The sequence below is a fragment of the Trichoderma virens genome, assembly GCF_000170995.1.
Source record: "Trichoderma virens Gv29-8 chromosome Unknown TRIVIscaffold_3, whole genome shotgun sequence".
Taxonomy (NCBI): Eukaryota; Fungi; Ascomycota; class Sordariomycetes; order Hypocreales; family Hypocreaceae; genus Trichoderma; species Trichoderma virens.
Genome location: NW_014013746.1, coordinates 1486749 through 1513573, shown reverse-complemented (window position 1 = coordinate 1513573; position 26825 = coordinate 1486749). Strand labels below are relative to the sequence as shown.

Sequence of the window (26825 nt, the reverse complement as noted above, 5' to 3'; positions counted from 1 at the left end):
AGGGAAAAAATACCACTGTTTGATATGAGCAGACTAGTAATTGAATCATATCCCATCCACTGGGTCCACTGGGTCTACTACACCATCTGTCTTCTGAATACTAGGTAGTAGGTATGTAATCATGATCTTCCAAGCTGCTGTGGCACCAGTCGACAAGGCGACACATTAGTGCTTCAAAATATAAAAATAAGACAAAATTCAAAAGTCCCATCCTTTCTTCAAACTCCCAATGCCGTTTCTAAATCAATTATACGCCCCTTGCTCCTCCGAAGCAAAATCACTGCTCCAACTCCGCCGCCACGAGCTTGAGAATCTCCTCAGCGTTCTTCTTCGCATTCTTGGGGTTCTTTGCCACAGACTGCCACACCTCGCCGTGTCTCGGCTCGTTGAGCACGCACTTGGTCACCACGTCTGCCCTCTTCTCGTCCGTGCCGTGCTGTACCAAGAATCTGTAGTACCAAGCCCAGCTGTCGCCGCAGTCTCCGTCCAGCACAAGCGCCTTCTCGAACCAGCTCTGCGCCTTCTCCAGCTTGCGGTCGGCCCAGAAGATGCGGGCGACGGCTACAAAGAGGATCGGATCGCTGTCCACCTTCTTGATGGCCTCGAGACTGCGGGGCTTCCGCTGCGTGCGAGGCTCCAGGTGCCAGATCTGCTCGACCCAGAGGAGGCCGCTCTTGGGAACTTCCTGGAGCGCCTTGGCCATGAGCGACTTGGCCTGGGACAAGTTGCCGGCGCGTCTCTCAAGGCGAACCGACTCGCACCAGAGCTCGCCGTTTTTGGGCACAGCCAAGCGTGCTCGGTCCAGCACCGAACGGGCCTTGACAGTTAACCCGGCGCTTTCTTCCAAGCGGGAATAGAGAAGCCACAAGGGCACGGATCTGGGAACCGCCTTGACTCCTGTGCTGTAGGCCTCTCGAGCCTGACCAGTCTTGCCCAGGTCCTCGTAAATTTGGCCCTTCAGCATCCATAGCTTGGCTGCTGCGGGGAAAAGCTGTAGTGCCTGGAGCACGAGATCAAGTGCCATTTCGACATTGCCCAATACTCGCTCAAACACAACGCTCTTCATCCAGACACGATCCGTGGGTGCTTGTTCCCGTGCAATCTCGAGCAGTTTCCGGGCCTGCTCTTCGTTGCCATTCTCTGATTCTAGCTTGACGGCAGCTAGCCAGATATCCTCGTTGTTTGGGTTCTGGTTAAACGCTCGCTTGAGCACCAGTCTCGCGTTGTCCACATCTCCCGACTGCCACTTCTCCTTGGCCAGCATCATCCACAAATCTTCACTCTTCGGACACGCCTCCACTGCCTTCTCCAGGACCTGCCACAGGGACTCGCGCGTTCCGTGATTCCGCTCAAGGTCCGCCGCAGCCATCCACATGGTTCGGCTATTGACAAACACACGCAGGGCGTAGGCATAGATGGCCCTTGCTGTTTCGTATTTGCCTCTGTTGATGCTTGCCTTGGCATCCTCTGCCCATGTATCCTTGCGGTCGTCGTCTTCGTCCAATCCCCAACCCAGCGTCTCCTGAATGATGTTCTGGCAAGTGACAATGGCACCTTCCTCTTCACATTTCTCCGCCTCGCCAATCCATTCCTCACGCTTCGGCATAGCTGACTCCTTTGCCAAAACCTGGACGGCTCGCTTCATGACAGCGCTCTTCTGTCCTTGGCCAAGCTGCTCCTGCAGACGAGCAGCCGCAATCCAAATCTCATAGGACGTAGGGACAGCCTTTCGAGCCTTGTTCAGAACCTTTTGTGCATTCTCAGGGCTTTCTAATCGTGCCAAGGCAAGCCACAAATCCACGGAGAGCGGGATGAGCTCTGTAGCCTTTGCCAGCATCAATTTTGCGTCTTCGGGATCGTCTTCAAGATTTACGGCCTCTTTCCACAGCGCTTCTGACTCTGGGATGTGGTCCAGTGCCTGTCGAATGACTCGTTTCTTGTTGTTGGGTATGGTTTCCAGTCTCATCGCCTCGACCCACAACCTAACGGAGCGGTTGTTGGCCTCGATGGCTCGTCGTGCAATGATCTTGGTATTTGGCGAGTCGTGATTAAGCCGGATATTCTCCAGCCATGCGTCTTCGCTCTTGGGGCAACGGGTGCATCCCTGATCAATCGTCTTCCGCGCAGCGACAATTTTGCCTGCCAGCTCTTCCAGACGAGCCGCAGCAATCCAGCCCAGGGCATTGTTTGGGTTCGTCTTAACGACCGATTGCAGCAGTTCTCGGACTCGGTTGATGTCTCCGACTTGTGCCTGTGATTCGTTCACTTGCATCTTGTTGAGGCTCGTGATGTATCCCTGCGCATCAATGCTAGTTGAGCTTCCAATAACGGAGTCGCCACCGGCAGTTTGTGAGGCCTGTTCCAGCCTCGATTTCAACACTCTGTCACGGGCAGCACCGATCTTGGCAAAGTTGGTCATTGTGCCATCGGATGCGTCTGTTGTACTCGTCGCTGCGCCGTCATCGACAACCGTCGTGCCCATGTCTCCCGAATCTCTCGCGGCTGCAAGCACACTATCCGGAACCGCATAGAATCGCTGTCGTAAAGCCTGCTTGCTCCGCCGGTTCTTTCCAGTCAAATCTCCCACCTCGGGCAGGTTGGCCCAGTCATCGTCCGAGACCGTGGCCAGGGCGCGCTTCAGATCTGAAAATTGCTGCTGAATCTTGGGGTTGTTCCTCTCGTATTCTTCTCGTTCTGCCTGTTCACGAGCCTCTCGCTGCCGTTTCCGCCGGTCCATTCGTTCATCTACCCACTCCCAAATCTTATCCGCCTCCTCGTCATCTTTGTCGTAGACTCCGCCGGCGAACAGTCCCACCTCATTGTCGGGGTCCTGGTACCGCTCATCGTCCTCTTCTTCCTCCTTGTCTTTTCCCTTCTTGCCCTCGGGCACTAGGCCAAGCTGTGCAGCGCGCTTCGCAAGCGCCTCCTTGATCTGATCCTCGCTGGGGCCGTCACGAGCAGGTCCAAGATCGGATCGGGTTGTGAAACCGGTGGCACCTCGACCCAAGCCAGCGACGTAGTTTTCTGGGGCCGGCTGGCTCAGAAAGTCGCGTCGGGACGTCATCGTTCTGGCCTGTTAAGCGGATTGTTGGTGTTTAGAGCGATGGTTGACAATGGCAAAAAAGCATCTGTCGCGAGCCACAGGCAACATAGCCTTGTCGTAGGTGTGCAAAGGGAGCTTTCACTTGGTGCTAATTTAAGCACCAAAATAGCAAATCCCATGTCACAAATTTACACCCATAAAAAAGGATCTGGTACCCGCCTTACCGCTTATCGATAATTACATCTCAATAATTTTCTGTAGAAAAAAAAAGTTTCCCACCACCCATCCATCGCCCCTCGTCCCCCGCGATATTGCAACAGCTGCATTTGATATCGTATAGATTAGAGATTCCGTCCTCACCATGGCAAAAGCCGACAGATCGAAGCGCAACAACGCTTCCAGCGGCCCCTACGAGAAGCCCAGCGGAGCAAGCTCAAAAACCAACAATGTCTTCAAGTTCAACACAAACTTCGGCCAGCACATTCTGAAAAACCCCGGTGTCTCAGACGCCATTGTCGAAAAGGCCTTCCTCAAGCCCACGGACACGGTCCTCGAAGTCGGTCCCGGTACCGGTAACTTGACGGTTCGAATTCTTGAGCGGGCCAAGAAATGCATCTGCGTCGAGTTGGATCCCCGAATGGCGGCCGAAGTAACCAAGCGAGTGCAAGGAAAGCCGGAGCAGCGAAAACTCGAGGTTCTGCTGGGAGATGTGATCAAGACGGAGCTGCCAGCCTTTGACGTGTGCATCTCAAATACCCCCTATCAGGTATGCTTATGACCCAACGCTGTATTTCATCATACGGTACTAATCAAATCAGATCTCGAGTCCCCTCGTCTTCAAGCTCCTCTCGCTACCCAACCCCCCTCGATGCTCCGTCCTCATGTTCCAGCGCGAATTTGCCCTCCGCCTGACGGCCCGCCCCGGTGACGCCCTCTACTGCCGCCTCTCCGTCAACGCCCAGTTCTGGGCCAAAATCACCCACATCATGAAGGTCGGCAAGAACAACTTCAGGCCCCCTCCCCAGGTCGAGTCCTCCGTCGTGCGCATCGAGCCCAAGATGGGCAAGGACCGGCCCAACGTCAGCTGGGACGAGTGGGACGGCCTGCTCCGCGTCTGCTTCGTCCGCAAGAACAAGACGCTCCGCGCCTCCTGGCTGGGCACGAAGGAGGTTCTCGCCATGGTTGAGCGCAACTACCGCACCTGGTGTGCCATGAACGGCGTGCCCATCGACGAGAGCATTGTTGAAGGCGGCGCAGACGACGAAGATGACAACGACATGGACATGGACGAAGGCGCCAACGACGCCGAGGACGCCGGCATGGACGTCGACGACGACGCAGACGAAGACACCCCCAGCTTCTTCAAGGACCTCAAGTCCGCCGGCGCCAACGCCCCCAAGACAAAGAGCAAGCGCAAGAAGACAAAGGTCGCCGAGCTCGTCCGCGAGAAGATCCGCAAGGTCCTCGAGGACGTGACCGAGCTGGCTGACAAGCGAGCCGGCAAGTGCGACGAAAACGACTTTCTGCGCCTTCTTTTTGCCTTTAACGAGGAGGGCATTCACTTTTCATAACCGAATTCCCGCTTCTTTTGACTTCCTCCTTTATTTCCTTCCACATTTTCTCCCTCTCTCTCTGGTTTTACTTGAGCTGTTGCTTCTCCGTTGGCTGGTATTCACGACATGTAGTGGTTTTCAGGGGGACACGAGTTTACGAAGAATTACGTCTTTGTTAGCTAGAAGACAGTTATTTCATGATTCACAAAAAGGTTGGCGAGTGGGGCGTTTCTAGGCGTTGTATAGCTTTGAAATGGGCATCAAAGAAGCATGACGTTTTTATCCCATCACAATACATATATTATTTCTCAGGCACTCAAATATAGCACTTGTAAGAAATCAATTTTTACGATCAAAGTCTACCAAAAGTATATACATCCATCAAAAATCGTCATCGTTCAAATCATTTTGTTCACTGTATCTTTTCTGCCTCTCTTGTACTGTAAAATATCTCGTGCCTCAGTCAACCACCCCTTATTCTAAGACTTGCACCTTCCCCTCTTTTTGCCTCCTATCAAAAAAATAGAAAATAAAAATAAAAAAACTGCGCGTGAATGGGATCGACCGCCTATCATAAACCGTTACAATTACAAAAATGGTAGTTGCCACTTTCTCATCTATGTTGCGTATAAAGAAACTCCATCCGAATGCCTCGTGTGCTCCCTGTTTTTTACTTTTCAACTTGTACATTTGTTTAGAAGGGAATCTCCGTCTCTGCCAGAGGTGTATACCACATCAAAACCAAAGATAACGCAAAAAAAGTAAAATAAAGGAAACAAAAAAGAAAGGGAAAGAAAAGGAAAGAAAAGGAAAGGAAGAGGCTCCCTCTCCCCCCTTGTGAGTCTGGACACACAAAGACCCAAAAAACACCTCAGCAGGGCCAACTTTGACCTCGCCAATAACCGAACAAGCCATGATATTGGTTGGAAATTTCAATCCAACGCCTCTGCTCCATAAGAAAACCTCGCTATGCGCGCTCGATGTACACAAGCCAAAAGAAAATGAAATTGGAAGAAAAAAAAAAAAAAAGAAAAGGAAAGGAAAGGGAAAAAAAAAGACGAAAAAAAGACACTATTAACGTAGCATATTCGAAAAAGCAAATGCTTCCGCCTTATGCTTCAAAATTCAGTGCTGTGACATTGGGCTTCTTCGGCGGATTGTTGGCCGAGTTTGGTTTGACTGTCGTTCGTCCCGAGACGGTAGCGCTGCGGATGCGTGCGCTCAAAGGAAGAGTATATTTGACCACGCCCTTGACAATGAGATCGAACTCGTTTTGATAAATTCGCTCCCAACGCTTGGAGCCACCCGCAGTCCCATTACCGGGATATGGTAACTGCATTTCGCCCGTGGACGAGGAGAGGCCCTGATGGAAGAGTGATCCCTCAAATGTTAGGGGGCTGTCGAACTCGGTAATGCGTCCAAGAAGTATATTTGGTTTCGTCTCGTCCTCTCCTCCGGGAGTGGTTGGGTCATTGACAGGGTCGTCGAATGGACGTACCAAGTTGTCCTTTGGTCCCTCGGGGTTATCCCACCAGTCCGAATCGGCACCTCCATACTCCGACTTAGCAAAAATCTCCAGGTTCGCATGATCGATTGTGACAACCACAATGTTGGGGTTGTGCGCCTTGACGGTGACATCAAACATGAGAACCTGCTCGCTGGTGACGACATTATGGATGGAAACAATTTCAATGTCGCTCAGGGGTTGAGAAGTCGCAAACATGAAGCCTATGGCACCAGTAATGACTAAGAGGAACATCATGGTAAGGACAAGGCAGGCGGCAAACCGATTGAGATACGAGGACCTCCTAGAGTACGATTGTGACTCGGCCTGCCGCAAGTTGTGCGGGCCACGCCTGAATCGTCCTCTGCTGCGGCCGTTTTCAAGGAGAGGTGTGTGCTCGTCATCTGCACCAGTGGTTTCGTCCAAATCATAGCTTGAGGACATGTGTATCGCTGAGCGTTTGGAGCTCAGGGGTCCCCGCATGGAGGGGTGATTTCTCGGACTGGGGGGTCCAGAGGAGTGACGAGAGTTGACCATCTTGGGCCGAGGGTTATTCTGGAAAGGGGATTCGTTGTCAAAGAGCGAGGCATGGCCGTTGCCCGGCTGTCGACCCCAACGGCCAATGTGGTGATGCTGCCGAACAGTTCCTCGGCCAGAACCGCTGGCACTGCGGCCGGTTCCTCTGCCATCCTCGTCGCCGGTCAGCATACCATCGTTGATGGGGCCGTTGACGTAAGTATTGGAGAACTTCATGCTCTTCTTAGGCGCAGGGACATGGTTGTCTGTGATACCATATAGGACTCGCATGTTGGGGCGATCGCTCTGGCTAACTATAGACGTTGCACTAGGAGTGCGAGAGTGGAAGCGGCGCGAGGCTCGATCGCCAACGTCAGGGGGGTTAGAATCATAGACAAACGTTTCTTCCGAGTCGGAGGTATTAGCTTCATCGACAGCGTTGGCAATCTTGGCTTCGAAGATGTCTGCCTTGGATGATCCTAGTAGTAGTTTAGTATGAGTGCTTCTGCGAAGGTGAAAAAAAAAGTTTCACATGAAGTGAAAATTGGTAGGTAAATGAACAAGGGGGGAAAAAAGGCCCTTTCCCCTCTCATCCCACCCCAACTTCCGGAAAGGTAAAGAATATAAAGAAAAAAATTCCTCACCGTTGCCGCTGTTGACTGGTTGTTTGCGGGATCTCTTCTTTTCTTTTTTCGGGGGCTTGATAGTCTCTGTGCTCTGCTTCGTTCTCAGAGTTCCATTCATACCGTCAGGCTTTGGGCCTACGGCCAGCGCCACCTGGGGAATGCTTGCTACAGTCTCGGTCTCCACTGTCATTGTCTGTGTAGAACCCTCAGGCCTAGATTTGGCTTGCTTGGAGAGCATAATGGCACTCGACTGCCTCGAGAGGAGGGGTGGTGGGACAGAGGTCGTTCTCCTTGACTCGGCCCTGCTGTCGCCGCCATTCTCATAACCTGGAAGCATAGGTCTGGCTCGTAACGTCCGACCTCCATCAACGTCTGATAGATTGTCGGCGTATGAAAACTTTTCCCCGGCATGCTCGAAGAAGGGAGAGTCCTGCTGATGACGGAAGCGAGATGGTGGATTGGTCTGGCTGACTTCCTGAACAGTTTCCAGAGGCCCGCGGCCCGGTGATCGGAGACCGGACGCCATGTGCAGGTCCTCTGCTTCGCTTTCGCTGGTGGCCAGGTACTGAGATGAATCTGGCTGGACGGGAGATGGGCTAGGGTGCTGTACGTTGATAAGAGGAGGATCCTGCTCGCTCAGGCGAGGCGTCGTGTTGCCGTTTCTAAGCAGTTGCAGCGGAGGAGAGCGTACACGGGGCGACACGGGCCATTTCGTGCTGTCTCTCAACTCGGACGACAGTGCAGGCTTTTGCGGTGCGGGTGCCTGGACGTGGATCTGCGAGTCTTGGTTGGCGGTCACGGGCACGAGGGTTGGCGTGGTGGTCGCGGAGAGGCTTCGAAGACCGGAGGCAGGCCCGCCAAGGGTTGACTTGACCTGGCGAGACGGGCTCTGAGCCTGCTGGCTGTTATTCCGTGATCTTGCGCCGTTGATCCTGCCCGACGTTGATGTTGCTCTCCGGGGATGACGGGTCGGGGAGGGGTCTCGGGAGCCCATGGGTGAATGGGTGACGGAGTTGCTGGCGGACGAGTGTGTTGACGTCGCCGTGGCAGTGGCACTGTCGCTGGCACTTGGATTGGCACTGGTGCTGGACGTCGTACCGGACGCAGGCGCACCAGGTGTGGGCTGATGATTCGCCATGTCGGGCCCGGCCTGTGTGGCGCCCTCGCCGTCAGTCGCAGCAGCCGGTGGCCTGTTCATGGCTGTGGATAGGGAAACAAGTCGTGGGTTCGCAGAGCATGCATGCCAACGGGGCAAGCCTCTACTGGTGCTGGTGGCTCGGGATGCTGGTTACTGGTACTGGTGAGTGGGAACGATGCGAGGTTGACGGCCTAGGCCCGGCTCATGGTGGTTGGCTCGCCGATACAGCGATGCGGGAGGATCGGATGGGCGCGATGCCCAACGTTGAGCCCTTCTTCCCTTGCGTGGTCGTACTCGTACTAGCTCTTGGTGTTTCTGGCTGGGTCCTGGAGGCCAGCCAATGGATTTGCCTCGGGGGGGCGTCAGCGGAGCTCAGGCGGTGCAGCAGATGGAGCCCAGAGGGAGTGTCTGGATGCAGGCTCGCACAGAACTGGATGGCAAAAAAAAAAAAAAAAACTGAATATTATTTCGAGCCGGGGAAGAGGATGACGGGCCAGAGATGGGGCCTTTGGTTTTGGGACGCGGAGCGGAAACAAGTGCGCAAAGGATGACACAATCAAATCGGGTTGGCCAAGATGGTGGGACTTTGCTTCAGGGCCGCACTAGCACCAGGAGGAGGAAGGTATGGAAGGGTGTGGGAATACGATGGAAGGGGAGGAAAAAAGAAAAAAAAAAAAAAAAAAAAAGAGAGACAACGGGCAGTGAACGAGAGAGAGAGAGAAAACATGGGCGTGTGAAAGTGGTGCTAACTCCATGGAGAAACGACTTGATGAGCAGACGGGAGGGTACGAGTACATGCGACATGGGCAGAATGCACCGCTACCTGGCTGTAGCACCAAGTACAGTGCGTGGGGGAAGTAGAGGGCTTGTACCCAGGAGCCTGTGGGACTTGTGATTGGCACAGGTGAGACAGCGAGATTCGGCCGTCGGTTGACGAAAAAAACCTTGTTGCAACACCAATAGCTCCGGTTTTCTGTGCCAGTGGTAGGGCCTAGGAGGAAGAAGAAAAGCCCTAGGCGGCAGGGAAGGCGAGTTTTCTCCTTTTCCATCGGCTGGAGCAGGGAGGATTACAGTAATTGGTTTCACGCAAGACGCTGAGCAGGCACTGTATTGTACGAGTACGAGTACCAATGCTTACTGCGGAGATGTACTTGTACAATATAAAACACGGGATGGCTGACTGATTGACTGCCTCGTCTTACCGTATGTTACAAACAAATGAGTGCATTGAGTAATACAACTTAGCATCCAATTCACCAACAAGGATTCTGTTGAGTACTTGCATCCGGTGCCGGTGCCAAAATGAGCATTGGATCAAATTGAATCAATGTTTTGCACCAGCAGCGCATTAGCACCCTCGCCAAGCGCTAGGCCCAAAGCCCAACCTCTTCGGTACGGCGCAGAGACCTGGCCAGTGCCGCAGCCGCACTGGTCTGCTGACTGCTGTGCTCGCTAGCCCAAGTACAAGCTACATGGATCAAATCTCCCGCTGGGCTTTGCTTTGTTTACTCCCACAAGTACTCGTCGACTCCAGTTGCAGCACAACATTGCCAGGTGGCACTCGGAGGCAGAAAGAGCCTGCAGCTAGTCGGTCCATGAGCCAATGGACGAGGACACGCCCGTCGAGTCCACGGTATCAAGTAGATGGGCACCCTCCACCAGGCAGTTCAGCTTAGTGGCCTCTTGAGCAAATAGAGTCAAGGCTAGAGCATTGGATCATCCCGGCTGGCCATTCTACAGTATGCCGTCTTGTTGATTTCTTATATCTGACCGCTCGGCTTCGTTAGATGGCACCATCTCAACGGCACCAATGCGACATACAGGGTCGAGAGTCGCGCCGGAGCAACACAAGACAGAGGCCTAGGACGTCATGAAGCATATACGGGAAGGGTATGTCGAGCACGCGCATCTGTGGTGCCGTTGAGCCCTGCCCAAACAGAAGCCGGCAATTCATCTTGCTATGGCCCCCAAGGAGGGAAGGGGAAAGAAAAAAAAGAAAAAAGAAAAAAGGAAAAAAAGAAAAAACCTGGAAATCAATCAAACACGCCATGGCATGAAATGGGTGGTGCAAACACAGGCTCGCGGCCGCCCCCGATCCACTCACGTCATGGACAACAACAAACTTGAATCCACCTCAACTTCTCTGCCCCGAAATCCAAAACCGTCGGCACCACGGCACATTTTGCAGCATCGACGTGAATGTCTTGAGAAGAATGTCTAGGGCGCTGAATTGATGCCGGCCCACGGTCGAAACACTTCGTGCTGGCCCCCCGTGAATCTGCGTTCCACAAGTTCCCAACAAGCTGCCCCATTCCCAGGACACGATCAGAGGCGACCGCGGCTGCTGCTCCGCGAGCCGCCTTCAATCGGTTCAACAAGTTCCGTGCTTTGATTAAAAGCTCCAGACATGTACTCGTACAGTACGGGCACTGCTAGCAACAGCAGCCACCCAAGCTAGCAAGTGCTTTGCATACATTTACCTGTATGTACGCATGTTATGTGTCAGTATCACGTATCCGAAATGCCACCTCTGACTAGTAGATGCCCGATAGCGCCCAAATAAGGCAGTAGGATTCTAGGATACCCCGATCCATTCCCCAGGATTTCAGTGCAAGCACCCAAGGAGGCTAAGGGCGGCCAATGCCAGGGGCCGTCCCTGTCACCATCTGCTCACCATCTACAACAGCGCCGTATCTGTATAACGAACTCTCGGCCAGAGCACGACACAAACGTCGTCGGGTCTGCATGAGCCCTGCGCGCGCAACTCATGTAGACAATTTAGATTCAAACCCAATCCTACTCTGCCCTAGTAAATGGCTCAGCCGGCAGCCCATCCATAGGGATGAGGATTTCCCGATGGAAAGAACCGGGACGACGCTCCAGCACGGCTCTCGGTAACGGCCCAATGGATGGCTCGTCAACACATGATAGTTGCAGCCAGAGGCCAACAAACCAGATGCTCTAGCACAGTCCTGTACAGTACTCGTAGAGATGAATAGACCAGTTTAGGCTCAACTGCCACCAGTGCTCTGGCCCGTCCCGTTCCATCCGCCCGCCCACCGGATTGATTCGCTCTTGGGACTGACAACACCAACACCAAGGAATGCCCATCACCACCCGCAATACAGTAGGACTGTTACACATTGGTCATGACGCCCTCACGGCTCCAATCACACTGACGGCATATCCAACCTGTGACCAACAGATGGAGCAGAGCAAGCACACGTACTCGTCCACGTAGGTACTTACGACACACCAAAAAAAGGCTCTAAGCGGCCAAGTCCTCCTTTGTCTCTCCATCTCTTCCTCTTTTTTTTTTCTTTCTTCTCTGCCTGACCTGACTCTTATCAACCTCGCTGACGACCACCCAGCCCACTCTCCGTCTGCCTCTGCAGTGGCACCCCGAAAAGTAATTGGCTGGTCCCCAGCAGGATTCTCCCATCAGCCTCTGCCGCCAGCCTCTCACAGCTCGACACGATAGACGCCACCCCTGTTCTTGTTTCCATAGTAGGCGCATGGCCCTAACCTGCCTTTTGCCCCTTGCCGTCCCGCTTGGGGGCTTGCAGGCGTTTCGACAACGCGTTAGACCTGGATGGGTGAAGGCCTCTCTCTTTTTTCCTCTGTTTTTTTTCTGGACCGTCCCTCTCTCATTTTAGTCATGTATTATCCGGCGAGAAGTAGCGCGCATACAGGTATCTACCAATCTAACCTCAGTCTCATATGTGGCTGATTTCTTTGTCTGAATAACACACCCGATTCTCGCTTATCCTTGTCCAGCAAACTCGGCGCTTGATTGGAATCTTTCATGCAGCGTGCTTTACCCTAATAAGAGCTGGTAGCCGTCGTCGTAACACCAGTTCGGCCTCAGGTGCTGTCCTAGTATATGGAGCATATTACCGCTACAGTGCATGTGCCGCATCCTATCCCGTGCTTTATCATGACTCTGTACTCCGTATACTTGCCTCATCGGATGTATCCAAGCCCTCATCAAGCCACCCGTGTCTCCCAACGCCTCCCTCCATCTCCCATCCCGTGTACCGCTGCATTCATATTCTACTACTAATATGTATCAGCCAATGCCAAACTAGGCATATCGGCCTCTGGGCTTCTGCACAGGTGACCACGCCTCCATGTCGTCCCACCAAGCCTTTGCCTGCTTACATGTAGCTACCGAGACGCCTCCTGCTGGTATATACAAGTCTGGTAAGGATGGGAGTTGAAGTGTCTCGCCCCGGAAGCGAGTGACTCGGCATGATGCCGAAAGGAACTAGATGCCTGCCGGGTGCTTTCTTATACACTGATGCTGTACTCCATACTTCCTGAGTGTACGCCCGGAGCTTACACTTTATGACGGCCTTGGTAATAATAGCATCTTAGTAAGGCATGTTATACTTGGTATAGTAGTAATATCGAGGGCATCTTGATACTCTCCTCACGTAAGTCCACGCCCGTCTTTGCCAATCCATCCTTAAGCGAAACGACAGCCTGATCAACCGCAAGGATAAATCCCATCGCCACTCTGCCTACTCCGTACATGTATGCACATATGTAGACGAATAACCCTATAAATACGCCGTACATTAGTTTCGACTCCATACCAAGTAGTAGTAGTTCCCATCGTGCCCCCCAATCATGGTACATCAACCGATACTGTACGTTTAAATTCCCATTCAGCCGCCACTCGTACGAGAGCCACTGTAGCAGATTTCTCGCGAAAAGCGCCACTTCTACGGAGTACTACTAACAACTTACACGCCTCTCTGCTCTACTATTATCCTTGCGATCCCGCATCGCGCCTAAACAAAAACCACCCCCAACAAGTTCCATAAATCTCACAAGACCAAGACCCCTTTTTTTTTTCCTTTCTCCATCATCCCCCCTACCTTTTGCCTTACCGCAGTTAGCAGCACCCGTCTCCTCCTCTTCACCGCCTTGCTGCAACACAGTCCACACACGCCCGCATGCACCTTTATGCAGCGGCCCTCTCACCCAAAACAACGGGCCAAAAAACGCAGAGTGAGAGAAAAAAAAAAAGAGAGAGAGAAAAGGGACAGTGGCCATCCCACTCGTGATCGCACGTTGGGCATCAATCGTACTGTAAGGAGATAGCCTTGCATGCCTTCGCCCATCGCTGCATACAACACAGTGCTCAGAAGACCACCTCCAAGTGGAGAGATGTCGTAAAAGAGAGCATCACCAGGACCACGCAGAGACAGAAACAGTCAAACAAGAGTGTCACTGTCTGCCCTTGAGGGCGCTTCGCAACTGACATGTAACAAGCGGTCAATAAATTAAGTAAATTAATTAAAACAGAAAAAAAAAAAAAAAAGGTAAATTGGTAAATAACCACAAAACGCCGTACGCGAAAGAAAATGGCGGGGGGGCCTCGCCCATTCTTCAATCTATTTTGTGCAACATCTGTATACTATTGAACTGCACTAGCGAACAAATAAACACCACTTGTGCATATCCCCAATGCTGTCTTCGAGTCAAGCTTCTGCAGTTTGCGCCAGAAGGCCGCAGCAGCAGCACCCTTGTTGATATGTGGATAATATTCCGTACGTGTACATGCACGCATTGCGCATTTCCGAGCTCCTCAACGATGGTAAACGAGCTCCCGAAAGGGAGGGGGGGCCAAAGGCAGGCGACTTGTATTTCTTTTTTTGATTCCTTTCTGAATCTGTTTGCAATACACGATGCTGCATGTCTAGGAGTAGCATCAACAGCCAGAGGATTCTCCACCGTGTATGCAGGCAAAATGTAAGTTCAAAGTGCTTGCCAATGGCTTATATGTAATATATAATGTATCAATTAAACAGCTACCTAATCCAACGAAAAAATAACTCGGTTAAAGAAAAAAGAGAAAAAAAATGACACCCTCCCAATCATCAACTTCCACCAGAAAAACTACCTACCCGCATATGTGTCTGTCTGTACATTGTATGTATATGTAATGCACATGGTTTTTTCCCCCTTCATTCCAATGGCATCTTTCGTCAATCAATAGCCCAATAAAAGAAGACGCGGCCCATCATCCTTGGCGTAACGCGTCTTCTAATAATAATAATAGTATAAGTGACAAAAGAAAAGGGTCATACATAAAAAAGAAAAGAGTACCAGACAAGGTTATATATGTCATATCAAACTGTTTTGCAAGTCATGTACTTGTCATTTGTCGTCATTGTCGTCTGTCCAAGGATTTCTATGAGTAAAACGGTTATCCAAACCGCTTTGCCCGCCGGTCTGGCCACTGCGTCGTTGTTATCGTTATTGCCGTGCGTATCATCCCTGATGTTGAAAAAAGAAGCATTCATACTGATCCTGATGTAAAGAAATTATCCGTTGAATATTGAAGTAGTTGGTGTGCTCCCATGATAGACGCCTATCCGAATCCCCTCATGATTCCAAGTTTCTTTTTTCTGCAAAATAAATCATCAAAAGCAACTTTGGCTCATTCTTTTTTTCCTTCATTTGTTTCTCGTCCTACTCTGGGATCGCAGGGCTTACTGGCGAGTGGTCGTCTTTCTTTCCACCCCAGGTCCAGCCAGAGATCCAGCTTGCACGCTTGTTGGCGTTGTTATCCTTGACGGCATCTGGGTTCTCCTGGACCAGTCTCAGCGGGCGCGGCTTGCTGCCGGTGAAGGTTGTCTGCTTGTCCGAGTGTGATCGCGGTGGCGACTGCGACGGCGGCGTCGAGATCTCACCAGACTCGCCGCTTAGGCTTGATGTCTCGCTTCTCTCGCCTCTCGTGCCCGGGAAATTTCCTTGGCTACCGCTAGGAATCCGACCCGGAGTCCCAATCACGCCGGCGGTAGGGAAGAAAGCGTGCGAGTGCCGTTGGTTGAGTGGTGGCGAGGCAGGGCTGTCCGGACCTCTGTACATCTGGCTAACTAGAGATGCAGCTCCCGGGAACTGGTCGCTCACAGGTCGCGAACGTCTGTTTATTCGGCCGAGGCCAATGGGAATGCTGGGTGCCTTTTCGGGGTCGGTGTGGTCCAGTGGAGTACCGTCGGAGGTCTGGATGATTGAGAACGGCCGCGGTCTTGGTCTCCCCGTCATGATAGGCGCAGTTCTGGTCCGCTGCAGAATGGGTTGCCCGTCGAGTCGTGGGCTGAACGACCCGTTTAGCTTCGGACTGGTCGGCCCGTTGAGCTGTGTGTTGATCTGTGGCTTCTCTACTGGCGGTGGTGGTGGAAGGTCTTTGTCCTTTTCAGGCAGCGGGGGCTTCATGTCGGCTGATTGATCCAAGATCGTCTCAAAGTCCTGATGCTGGAGCAGGCGCTCGATAATCTTGTTGATGTACAGAGTGAGGGCCTTGTTCTTCTCCTTGAGCGCCTTGAGTTCGCTCTCGAGGCGACGGTGGTCAACGGTAGGTTCGCCCTCGGACTGCGTCGCATCCGAAAGCTCATCAGCAAGGCTGGAGCCGCCTGTCTTGCCCTCCAGGGCGTCTAATGCCTCATGGTTCACGGTTGGGCTCATGTAGCTAAAGTCGCTCTGGCCAAAGTCTCCCTTGAGAGTCTTCTCCTGGAGAAGCAGTTGATAGCTCTCGTTGTCCTCCATGAGGCGCGCGTTGGACATGCGGGCCTCCATCAACTGACGCTCAACCTCTTGCAATCTGCCTCCGCCCTGGTTTTCGGTTTCCACCAGCTTAATCTGGGCTTCTGCGAGCTCTAGGCGCAGTGACTCAATAAGCTTGTCCTTCTGGAGAATCAGCTTAGAGCTATTTCGCGAATCGCTTCGCTGAAGGGAAGACGGGGGAGCGAAGCCGCTGCCGTCAAGCGAGGGCGAAGCGCTAGCTGCTGTAGACATTTCAGAATTAGCGTGTCATCCAACGACGAGATTTCGACCTTGATATCGGTCAGGACGTTGCTTACATTGCCTCGATGGTCTCGGATCGTCCTCAAGGCTCAATTTCTGGGCCAGCGTCTCCTTTAATCGTGCAATAACCATTTGCATCTCCTCCTCCTTAGTCGCCATTTCCTCCTTTTCCTTGAGAATGGCGCTTCGCTCAGCCTCGTAGATTGTCTCCATCTCCCGAATCTTACGACCGGCTTCTCTCTTTTCGTTTCGTAGCGTCTCGATCAGCTCGTCGTGCTCGTGGACCTTTTCTTCGAGCTTGGCCGACTCCTTGACCGCATCGTCCAGCTTGGACTGCAGAACCTCGGCCTGCCGCCTATACTGCTCCGACTGCTTCTCCTCCTTTTCCAGGCGCTGCTGGAGATCCTCCAGCGCAGCGGCAGCAGCCGCTCGGGCGTCGGAATCTGTGCTGCTCATGGCAGTATCTCGTCGAGCAACGGCCGCGCGGGCAGAGACAGGATGGACGGATCTCGTCCTGACGTGCTGTCCGGTGGGAGTGGCCGAGCGCACGGATTGGGCTCGCGTATGGGTCGGCTTTGGAGGCGAGGTGCCTGTGTCTGAAGTCGCTCGGCCGACTGCGATAACCGGCGGCTTGTTTGCAACCGTAGACATGTCGAGTCTGGGAGGAGAGGATGCAAGACGCCTTCCGTCGAGGTCGGTGAGCTACTATGGTGAAACGCACAAACGGGGCCGTCTGGCGCAGCGCCAAACAAGATCGTCTATGGGATAATTATAATTATGCTGCGAGATGGCCAGTGGTGAAGAGGAGAACTGCAACGTTTAGGAGGGATAACAGGCCACGAGGGTTTGGTCTGCTTGGTTGGGCTCCACCTCGAATGTGTCGGTGGGCAATTTAAAGGCAGAGTTTCAAGAAAAAAGGTACCTCCGCCAAGGGTTCAGCGCCGTGTGTGTGCGAGGTACCCGTACTGCAGGAGTACATTTTCGTACAGTACCACAGTTCCAGTTCAGCCACTCGGGGGTGAGGAGGAGTGATGCGGTGACGAAAGCGGGAACAGCACGCAGTCCCTTTTTGTTACAGATTGATCCCTCCGTGTTTTCGCCTTTGCTGCCTAATTTTCCTTCTTTTTCTTCTTCTCTCCTTCTTTCATCCTTCTCATCATCCACAAAGGAGAAGCCCTGCTATTAAATGACGGGAGCTGCTCTTCATGCCTCTTCTAAAACAGTGCATGACTTTGATCACAACGCCCTGCATCTCATGCCAGGACGGGAGCCTGATTGGGCGCTGGAGGAAAATCACGGGCCACTAAAGGCCCCTAGAGCCGCTCCACCCCCACTGCTGGACGCTGCTAGAATCTCTCTCCCCTCCTCTCGCTCCCTGGAAGCGCTGGTCACTGCTCGGCTCCTCTGCGGACGCAACGCAACGCCTCACCTCGCCTCCTCCGATGCGCTGTACTGCCCGTGCATTGGTTTCACTGACCGCTTCTCTGCGCTTGGGAGACAAACAGCGCAATCCTTTTTCTGGAAAAGAACAAGAGGCCCTTGGCCAGAGTCGGCTGCTTTGTCATCCTGGCCTTACTTGAAATGATGAAACAAATCCTATTACGTAGGTCTGTTCCTATTTGCAGATTTGCGGCATGTTTCTCTCAGAGACATGAAAGCTGCCACAAGGTTTTAACACAGTGAGGCGCAACTGGATGCGGTCACTGCAAAGTACCTGCTACAAGCACAAGTACATCGACAGCCGGAGAAAGGCTGTGGTTGCTATAATTAAAATCAGGGCTTCGCTGAGGTCTGGCTCAGCCTTTCCGTGGCGAAAGTCATGTGCTAGCGATGCCGTACCTGACGCCGTGAGCCACCCGTCTCATGAAGATGACTACTCTCCCCCGCAAACTTGGGGTGTAAGAATCTTGGCCAGGCGTCATCGCTTGCTATCTGGGCTCTGTTTCTATTTTTGAGTGCCAATAGTGAAGCCGTGCCCGCCAGCAAAAAAAGGACGGAGTTTTGTAGATGTCATGAGCCGCCATCTTCAGCTGGGCTGCTACATAGATGCAACTGAGCCTGTAGAATGATGCGGTGGATCTGGCATATGATTCTGAAGCATTCGATTGGATTTCCAGCGTTAATGTAGGGAGTGGCTATCCGACGCCCTGATTTAGCTTTTCGGCGTCCCGTATCCCAAATTCAAAGGTTAATGATAATGGCATATACGAGAGCAACATGGCGATGATAGGAGAATACGGCCATACTAGAAGAAAGCAGCGATAGTAGCAGGCTTCTAGTGCATAACTACTAGGTAGTAAGTACCTAGAAATTACTATAGGTATCTTAGCAGGTAAGCGGCAGCTCCTCTGCCTCCAGGTCTTGTTACGACATTTGAGTTCCGTGTAGTCGCTGGGGCTTGGGTAACCAACTTCAGCCAGCTTGGGCTGCTGGAGAACCGCTCCTATATGCAGCCCCTTTTTGACTGGTTCGCATTGGCAATCCTGCTTTTGTCCATTAGCCAATGGGATTTGTTACTAGCTTCTACGATGCCTAATAACTTAGCGATGCATATGTTCCAAACCGCTACTCGATATGGTCGAAAGATATGCAGATAGATGGCGAGTTGCAAGTAAGCAGATTTCGTGCGTCATCCTGTGTGGTAATCACAAGGGCATTCAGCATGTGCGGAGTCACTCTTGGGAATGGCAGACAGGTTTATGCAGCTTGACAGGGGGAACAGTCTTCATGGCTGTATTATTCCATTGAGATAACTATCACTTGGAAATTTCTGGGGCTTCTCATCCCCAAAGGATTTGCCTTCCTAGTAGATGATGTCTCGCATCAAAAGTTTTCGCCTCGCACATAATGTGAAAGTGTATGGTATCCATATTGCCCTTGAACCGTTTTACCCCCAACGCCGTTGAATGCACTAGATTTTGGCTATTTAAGCCTGCTGGTCGCTGAGGATATCAGAGTCACCAGCATCCAGGATGGCGAGGGTGGAGCAGCGGAAGAGCTTTCCGCAGGCAGTGCCGAGCTCAATCTGTATTACGACTAATGTAAGCCAATGTGAACCCTCCAAAGTCTGGTAAAGACTTCTTCTCTGGGCAATTCCGCAAGAATTGATAATTCTCGGGTAGCAAGAGTAGCTTCTGGGAGAAGCGAGAAGTGTGATGGTGCAAGTGAGCCCGTTTCCAGGTCTTCACTTGTCGAGGGCGTCTAAGATTGCGAAACTTACGTTGTTACCAGCGAAGTGGTGGATGGGAGCCTTGGACAGCATGCTGTAGTACTCGAGTTCGCTCTTTCTCAGGGGAGGAGTGTTGCCAGCGATGATGATCAGCTTGGCCTTGCCGGATCGCAGAGACTTGAGAGTGGACTTGTAGCCGAGAGTGACTGGCAAAATTATGTTAGGACCTGTTGAAAAAAGTTTCACGAGAAATTCATCCTCGAGCCGCCAGCAACATACCCTTTCCGGACTTCATAACAAGCGCCAACTTGGAGTTGATGCTGTTGGCATCCTTCTTGCTCTTCTTTTGGGGGGCCATTTTGATGGATTTTGGGCGCGAGCTACGATCTTGCGACTGGATTGATGCGGTTGCTGAAGACACACTGAGCTCTCGAAAAGTTCGTGGAATTTAGTTTTCCTTTTGGGATGCACCATTTTCGGTGGGGCAGGGCTATCAACAGCCCAGCCAATGAACGCCTACTTGCCGTTTTGGTAAACCCTAAAGCACCGGGGTTTAAGCGGACCACAGCGGAGATGAGTCAAGAATCCTTGGAAGATGCTTTGAAATCAACCCAGGTTGTTTTTCTGAAGTGGCGCCGGGACCTCTTGAGTAGGAATTATTTTCCCCCAAACATCATCAACAACCTCAAGAATCGTCAACGAAACACCGACAAAATGGCTCGCCGTCCTGCTCGTTGCTACCGATACTGCAAGAACAAGGTGAGTTTTGCTGCAATTTCGCATTCTCGTCAGCGGAGGAATCTTTTTCGAGCTTGGAGATAAAAATCTCTGTGGAGTGACGCAAGAGGTGGATTATAAATTAAAAGAGATGAAGCATTCTGGATGCATTTGCTCTGTCACTCGTCTTGAAACACTTGGGCCCTTCACAGATGCCTTTAATCTTCCATCACCATCGAGCTATACTGATCCTCTTTTGCTTCTCAGCCGTATCCCAAGTCTCGGTTCAACCGTGGTGTCCCCGACCCCAAGATCCGCATCTTCGATCTTGGCCGAAAGCGCGCCAACGTCGACGACTTCCCTCTCTGCATCCACCTCGTCTCCAACGAGTATGAGCAGCTGAGCTCCGAGGCCCTCGAGGCCGCCCGTATTTGCGCCAACAAGTACCTCGTCAAGCACACCGGAAAGGAGGGTTTCCACCTGCGTGTCCGCGCTCACCCCTTCCACGTCGTCCGTATCAACAAGATGTTGTCTTGCGCTGGTGCCGATAGACTGCAGACTGGTATGCGTGGTGCCTGGGGCAAGCCCAACGGCACTGTTGCCCGTGTCAACATTGGTCAGATCATCATGAGCGTCCGCACTCGTGACTCTAGTATGTGATATTCTTTTTCTTCTTGCGATATGGCAGGTCAAGTATATTAACGACATTCCTCCTTAGACCGTGCTCTGGCTCTTGAGGCTCTCCGACGATCCCAGTACAAGTTCCCCGGCCGACAGAAGATCATCATCTCCAAGAACTGGGGTTTCACTCCTCTCCGCCGCGAGGACTACCTCGAGCGCAAGGCTGCCGGCCGTGTCAAGGTCGACGGTGCTTACGTTCAGTTCCTCAGCAACCACGGTTCCATTGAGCAGAACATTCGTCGTTTCCCCGACGCTTTCTCGTCCGAGGCGTAAATAGTTCTTCTTAATGTGGCATCTGGGTTTTAGGTTGGCGTAATTATGGCATGTCAGATAAGAGATTTCTCGATTTGAGAATCATCAGTTAGGCAAATCAAACCATTGTGCGTTCAGCACTAGACATGCTATGTTCTATTTTACATTCGGAGAATCTGAATGATTCTCACTCGTCGTGATGACCATAGGCTGGGGTATCGATTTGTGTTTGAGCTGACCAGTAAAACGAACCTTGTCCGCACCTATATGATAGCTTACTCGTTTTCGATCGCATTTCCTTTGCGTTTCCATTATGACCCTCCTGGAAGTTTCAATGATATCACAGCTCAGCTCAGCTCTGTGGAATCCAGTCGGCGTCTTCGGCTCAAAAAGTTTTTGACAATCACTTCTCATGATTTGTAACGGCAGAATACAGTCAGCAGAAATTATGGTGCAAGAGTCAAGCTTACATATAGCATCAGCCACCGCGGTAATGGCTCATCTGATAAACTGCCGTTCTAACCCAGGAACAGATAGGTTCCTTGCTCCATCCGAGAGCCGGTGAGAGGTTCTATGACGAGACCACCTGACTTGCGTCAGTGACACCATGGTCACAGACAATGATGTATGAGTGCCGGTGTTCATACTGTTGCTAAAACGGCGCTAGGTTAGATACATGATCGGTTTTGTTGGGGCTGCATCTTGAAACAGAGGCAGTTGGTTGGACAAGAATTACACGCACTCTCGTGAGACAGATGGGAGGCAGCGCAATAGGGATGGCACACTGATGATGGGCTGGTGGGGGGCGATGGCTACTATAGACGCAGGGTCCTTTTTTTTCTGCCTCCCACGCTCTTCGTCTCAGTCACAAAAGGCATCACAAAAGGGCCCAGAGGTCGGAGAGAACCGCTTGCTGAGACGAACAGCATCTCCGCCCGAGCGCCGCCAACGCCGAAGTATGCACGAGCGAGTCGCAGGTTGCGCGCTTTGATGGCGCCAAGGAGTGAAGGACGCGGGAACTGGTGGCGGGCATGCATCAGCATCCTGGTGCGTTGCGGTGAATTAAGATGCAGCTGCAGCAATAAAAGCCCTTTTTTTTCTGTGCTTCTTTCTCACCCACGGCCGCCTTCTATTTCGTTTCTCCGACCCGTGGTTCGCATCTAGATTGCATGCATCAAGCATAATAAGCCCCGTTGTGCTTTTATCCGTGATGGGGGGGTTGCAGCGCTGAGTGGTGACGGCCCAGTGGTGAGGCGTAAATGTGACGCAAAAAAGCGAGATGTCGCCGTAATATCTTATCTAGAGATTTGCAAGGTGAGCGCGCCAACCGAAGTGTAAGTAGGGGCTAGTACCCGCGATGTTTCCCTCCATGGCCTCTAGCGCCCAGGTAGTGCTGTTGTCTGTGCCGCGAGCACGAATCCTGAGCAGCGCGGTTCAGGCTCAATACCTGGCAGTACCTCCAGATCCCATGTTATGGCGCCTCCCTACTAACATCTAGTACCAAGAGGCTAGCGGGCCAGCTCACTGAAGCCGCGTCGACGGCGCTGTCTCGGAACATCTGTCGGGCGTTGGAGAGTCAACGGCACAGGTGGCTGACGCTGGGCCTGACCACTGTCAAAGACCAACCAGCACGCGAGCACAGCACCCCCACCCTGGCCGATCAGGCCGTCCTGCTCCGGTGGTCTGCTGTGGTGATGACGCTCGAACCGATAAAAACAAAAGCCCAGCCTCCTCTCCTTTTTCTCTCTTCGTCGTGCTTGTATTGTAGTCTCTCAACTCTTCGCCTGCTCGCCCCAACCCCAGTCCATTGGCGACTGGCTCGATTTGCTCCCCTCATCCCTACCTATCAGCTCCTCCTCTTAAGCGCTCCACTGGCTCGGCGTCGCCAGACGGGTGCTGGGGCTCCTCCTTCACCGATCACTTGTGTCCCCGTTCGCCTTATCGCGACCTGGACCCTTCCCCGATAATTACAGGATAACCGACGCTCGCAACCCACACTGAGCATTTTTCTTCCATTTTCCTCAAAGTCCCGCAACCATGGCTTTTCAGCAGCAGCCAAACCGCCCGAGTGTGCAGCGAGCTGCTCGCTCCGCTGTTGGCAGCCAGGGCGTTTCGAGGCGATCGGCGCGCAGCACCTATGACCAAGAACCTGAGGAGGCGCAGACCTGGGTGCTCTTCTCGCCTCCCACCGATGTGACCACCACGTCCTATCTGACCGAAGATGAACATGACCAATCGCTCGAGACCCCCGGCCGGTCACGAGTAAGTGACCTTGGAAGCCTCAATACAGTTGCAAGAACGGGTTCGGCCGCGGTAGTTGAAAATGACGAAGCTCAATCCTCGGCTCTCTCTGCAGCCGTTGATGAGTCTCAGGATGATGCCGAGTTGGATAGTCTCGATGGCCATCTTCCTGGATTTAGATCATTCCCAAGGAGTAGCTTTATGATGCCCGTTCTCCCAGCTCACGATGGGCTGGGATCATTCCACTTAGACCAGCCTACTCTTGGCCAAGACGCACAGGACCACATCTTCCAGTTCGAGAGATTTAACCCCAGGCGAGTCCGACGGAGGCTGAATAGCTTCGATGAAGCGCAGTTCGAATTAGAACAGGCGCAGGTCCAGGAAGCGGAGAAGAGGCAGCGGATTGAAGCCTGGCGGCTGGAGCACAGCCGTATCATCTTGGAAGAGGTCCAGCGCGAGGCGCGGCGGACGAGAATGCTGCAGCAGAAACGGGTCGTTACGCAAAAGCCTGTGCCCAAACCGGAGGAAGCTACCGATTCGGAGGACATGACTTGGCATGAGGAAGACCCCGACACCCACCCTGAAGACAAAGAAGACAGCGAAGGTTTGATTACGAGAATCACTCGCAAAGTATTGCGCGATATACTCGGCATAGATGAGAAGATACTATCCGTGGTGCTCGGTGGCGACCTCTTAAGTGACGACGAGCTATCAAGGACGCCACGGCCGTCAGAGCATGGTGACGAAGAAGCGGCCGCAGAAACAGAGGAATCGTGGCATATGCGCATCATAGAGACCGTGTCGAGAGAACTGGGCTTGCTGGTCAACCATCTCTCAAAGCACCCCGGTGCCTTCTCGACGTATTCTCATGTCCATCAGGTACCTCTGCCTTATGCCGGTCTGTCTGCTATACCAGAGACTGCAGACGGCCGCACCTCTGCCTCTGGACGTACCGCGGCAGGCAAGGCCGGCGAGAGTGCATTCCCCGAGTTCAGGCCTACCATGCGGCATACCCCACGAGCGGCCGGGCCATTCCACAGGTCAACCGCTCCAGATATTCTATTGCACGATGTGTCGATGGCCGATACATTTACACAAGAGGAGTGGGAGCAAGAGATCGATATAAAGCTGGTATTCCGATACTTGGTATCCCGCTTCACGTCGCAGCCCGAGCCTACATTGTCTCCTGAGCTGACTGCCCGTCCGGTTCCTGCGAAGCCGCAAGACGCTGCCGCTAAGGCTGCCAGAGTAAGGCAGCACCACCCCCTCACCTCCCGGTCTCGCCCTAATGAACGTCGAGCTTTCAAAGCAACTGCACCTAGCAGCCCCGTGGCTATGCGACACCATAGTAGCTGTGCCAGCCAGAGCACACGACGATCAGCCAGGAGAAGCAGCGTCTCATCGAGACATTACTGGGACATTGGAGGATCCATCGGAACCGGGTCAATGATTGCTGCTCCCAACGCCCCGATGGGCAGCTGGGGCGAGGTTTAAAAGAAGCGATGCGCCGTCTATACATGGTTTATTCGATTCATTCATATATTCTCTCTCTTTTTCTTTTCTGGCATGGCTTACAGCAGCATTAATAGGCGAGCATTGATTTGTTTACTTCCATTCAAGAGCAAGGCATAATGGATTTTGTTGGCGAGACGAGTGATGTTAATGATGGGACATGCTGGGAACGGCGTTTTTTTCTTTTTATTTTTCCTTTTATTCACATGGTTTGGTTACTATTAGACATATTTTGGACAGATCCATACTCAACATGAGACTACGGACCTTGATTTCACAAAGGGACGCTCAACCCTCTACCAAAAGGGGGATTTCAAATATAATCACTTATTGAATCACTACGTGGCATTCCATGAATGTGACAGGCGGCTGAAAGAGGGGGGTTTGCATGGCGCGGGAAGACAGAGTAAACGGCAGTTGGTGGCTCGATGGTATGTCGTGTCCATGCATGCAGGGCGGGAAGGGGGGCCCACTAGATTGGACTCGTGATGATGGTGACGATGACGAGACGAGGCTATGTCGAGGCCTTGCTTTCTCACTGTGCAATTATTAAGCTGCATTGATTGATGTTGGCTGCGAACTCATCAACAACTCAGGTACACATACATATACTGTTGAATCAGACCCTGAGAAATTACAGGAACATGATTGAAGGCACGGGGCATGTGGCCCATGAGAGGAAGATTGGGTGGGTGCATGTGGCGGGGCAGCCTGACAGCTTGGGGGGCTCTTGTTGGCTGAATGCCGTGGATGTGTGAGAGCCCATATTTTGTGGCTGAAGACGTCATGGCAGATGGAGATGGAGATTAAGGAGAGCCGCCGTGAGATTTGTAGTTATTAAGGAATTACCTGAGGATTATAGGTTAGATGGGACTTGATGGCTTTTTGTTTTGATTCTGGTTCAATTTACAAAGGTCGCTCCAGTTGAAACAGCGCCACGCCGTAGAATACTGCTACTAGTAGCACTGCCAATAGGTAGGTACTCCGTACATTAGTGGGAAAGGCACGGGCCATGCCGGCAAGACACGGCGCCCCATTGTATTTGATCCATCAATCAATGCCATTGGGAGCTGCTCTCCATGGTGGGCTGGTGCTGTGGACGGCCAGTTTAGGCGCTATGCGTGGTCGCGTTTCAGGGAGATGCGAGATGGGATTGGGAATATTAGAGCACCGCGTAAAGTGGTTGGTTTCTTTGGCGGGGTGGAAGGGAGGAGGAGAAAGTGTTGAAGATGTTTATTATTGTTATTATTGTTGCGCCTCGATTTATTTGTTTGTTTTTGTTTTTCTGTGTTTTGAGAAGTGTTGGGCTTTTGACATGGAGAGGGCAGGTTGAGTACTGTCATCCATCTGTATCACCGCCATCTGTTCAGAGTAATAGATTGTAAGCTGTGTAAGCGAACTGTTAAGAGCCATGGACGTGATAGCTGAAGGTATTCTAGCACATGTAGCGAAGAAACACAGCAGAGGGCACTCGTGGTTGACACAATGGATGTCCTGCAACACCAGCGATAACGGGCCCCCGTCTGCAAGGTAATATTGGGCACCAAGTCCCGGCAGATGCGGAACCAGGAAGAATGAAAGAGTACCGCAGAGGAACCAGCGCCGCACAAGATGATGGCTGCATTATCCCTGTCAGCTGTAGTCTCTCCAAAGTCACCAACGAACGGCATCTTGCAGCAATCAGGTGCTGCGCTTTGCACCTATTAGATTCGATGCCATCTGGGGGAGACGGTAGATTGAGTTAGATGACCACCCGAAGAGCCACTGAAAGCGTCCATTCTAATGCACGGAACAATCGCTCGTCAGGCGTCGAGGGTGCATCTCTCTGCTGTAAAGGCATGCGGCCTGTTTCCAGGCTGCAATCCGCAAATTGAGGCAGCCACTCGCTATCTAGGACTCCGTAATAGCTGCAGCATTAGCTGAGCCTGTCTTGTTCTAGCGGGCAGAAAGGCGCGTTCGAGGGAGCCGAAATGTGGGGAGCCAAGTCAAAGCTCCCACTCTTGGATGCAACCCCGGGCTTTTGGTCTCTCGCATCCCATCTTCTCTTCTCTTACT

General features: G+C 52.4%; 7 protein-coding genes across 7 annotated transcripts; 3 read left to right on the top strand and 4 right to left on the bottom strand.

The window, feature by feature from the left end:
- Positions 1–277: 277 nt before the first annotated feature.
- On the bottom strand, positions 278–3064 carry TRIVIDRAFT_62198 (uncharacterized protein; the record flags this gene model as incomplete). The annotated part of the gene is made up of 1 exon (XM_014104254.1): positions 278–3064. One exon carries the CDS (start codon positions 3062–3064, stop codon positions 278–280), a length of 2787 nt encoding a protein of 928 aa, XP_013959729.1.
- A 282-nt stretch (positions 3065–3346) lies between these two features.
- Positions 3347–4960, top strand: TRIVIDRAFT_177538 (uncharacterized protein; the record flags this gene model as incomplete). The annotated part of the gene is made up of 2 exons (XM_014104253.1): positions 3347–3809; positions 3862–4960. 2 exons carry the CDS (start codon positions 3405–3407, stop codon positions 4612–4614), a joined length of 1158 nt encoding a protein of 385 aa, XP_013959728.1.
- Positions 4961–5707: 747 nt separating this feature from the next.
- TRIVIDRAFT_32094 (uncharacterized protein) lies at positions 5708–8380 on the bottom strand (the record flags this gene model as incomplete). Its single annotated transcript, XM_014104252.1, has 2 exons — positions 5708–7095; positions 7261–8380. 2 exons carry the CDS (start codon positions 8378–8380, stop codon positions 5708–5710), a joined length of 2508 nt encoding a protein of 835 aa, XP_013959727.1.
- A 6483-nt stretch (positions 8381–14863) lies between these two features.
- TRIVIDRAFT_144802 (uncharacterized protein) lies at positions 14864–16849 on the bottom strand (the record flags this gene model as incomplete). Its single annotated transcript, XM_014104251.1, has 3 exons — positions 14864–15508; positions 15560–16176; positions 16246–16849. 3 exons carry the CDS (start codon positions 16847–16849, stop codon positions 14864–14866), a joined length of 1866 nt encoding a protein of 621 aa, XP_013959726.1.
- A 2051-nt stretch (positions 16850–18900) lies between these two features.
- Positions 18901–19775, bottom strand: TRIVIDRAFT_72643 (uncharacterized protein; the record flags this gene model as incomplete). Its single annotated transcript, XM_014104250.1, has 3 exons — positions 18901–19223; positions 19419–19573; positions 19647–19775. 3 exons carry the CDS (start codon positions 19723–19725, stop codon positions 19125–19127), a joined length of 333 nt encoding a protein of 110 aa, XP_013959725.1.
- A 225-nt stretch (positions 19776–20000) lies between these two features.
- TRIVIDRAFT_85310 (uncharacterized protein) lies at positions 20001–21168 on the top strand (the record flags this gene model as incomplete). Its single annotated transcript, XM_014104249.1, has 3 exons — positions 20001–20126; positions 20352–20736; positions 20803–21168. The coding sequence occupies 3 exons, from the start codon at positions 20082–20084 to the stop codon at positions 21036–21038; spliced, it is 666 nt and encodes a 221-aa protein (XP_013959724.1).
- A 1886-nt stretch (positions 21169–23054) lies between these two features.
- TRIVIDRAFT_79337 (uncharacterized protein) lies at positions 23055–25107 on the top strand (the record flags this gene model as incomplete). Its single annotated transcript, XM_014104248.1, has 1 exon — positions 23055–25107. One exon carries the CDS (start codon positions 23055–23057, stop codon positions 24750–24752), a length of 1698 nt encoding a protein of 565 aa, XP_013959723.1.
- Positions 25108–26825: the final 1718 nt, after the last annotated feature.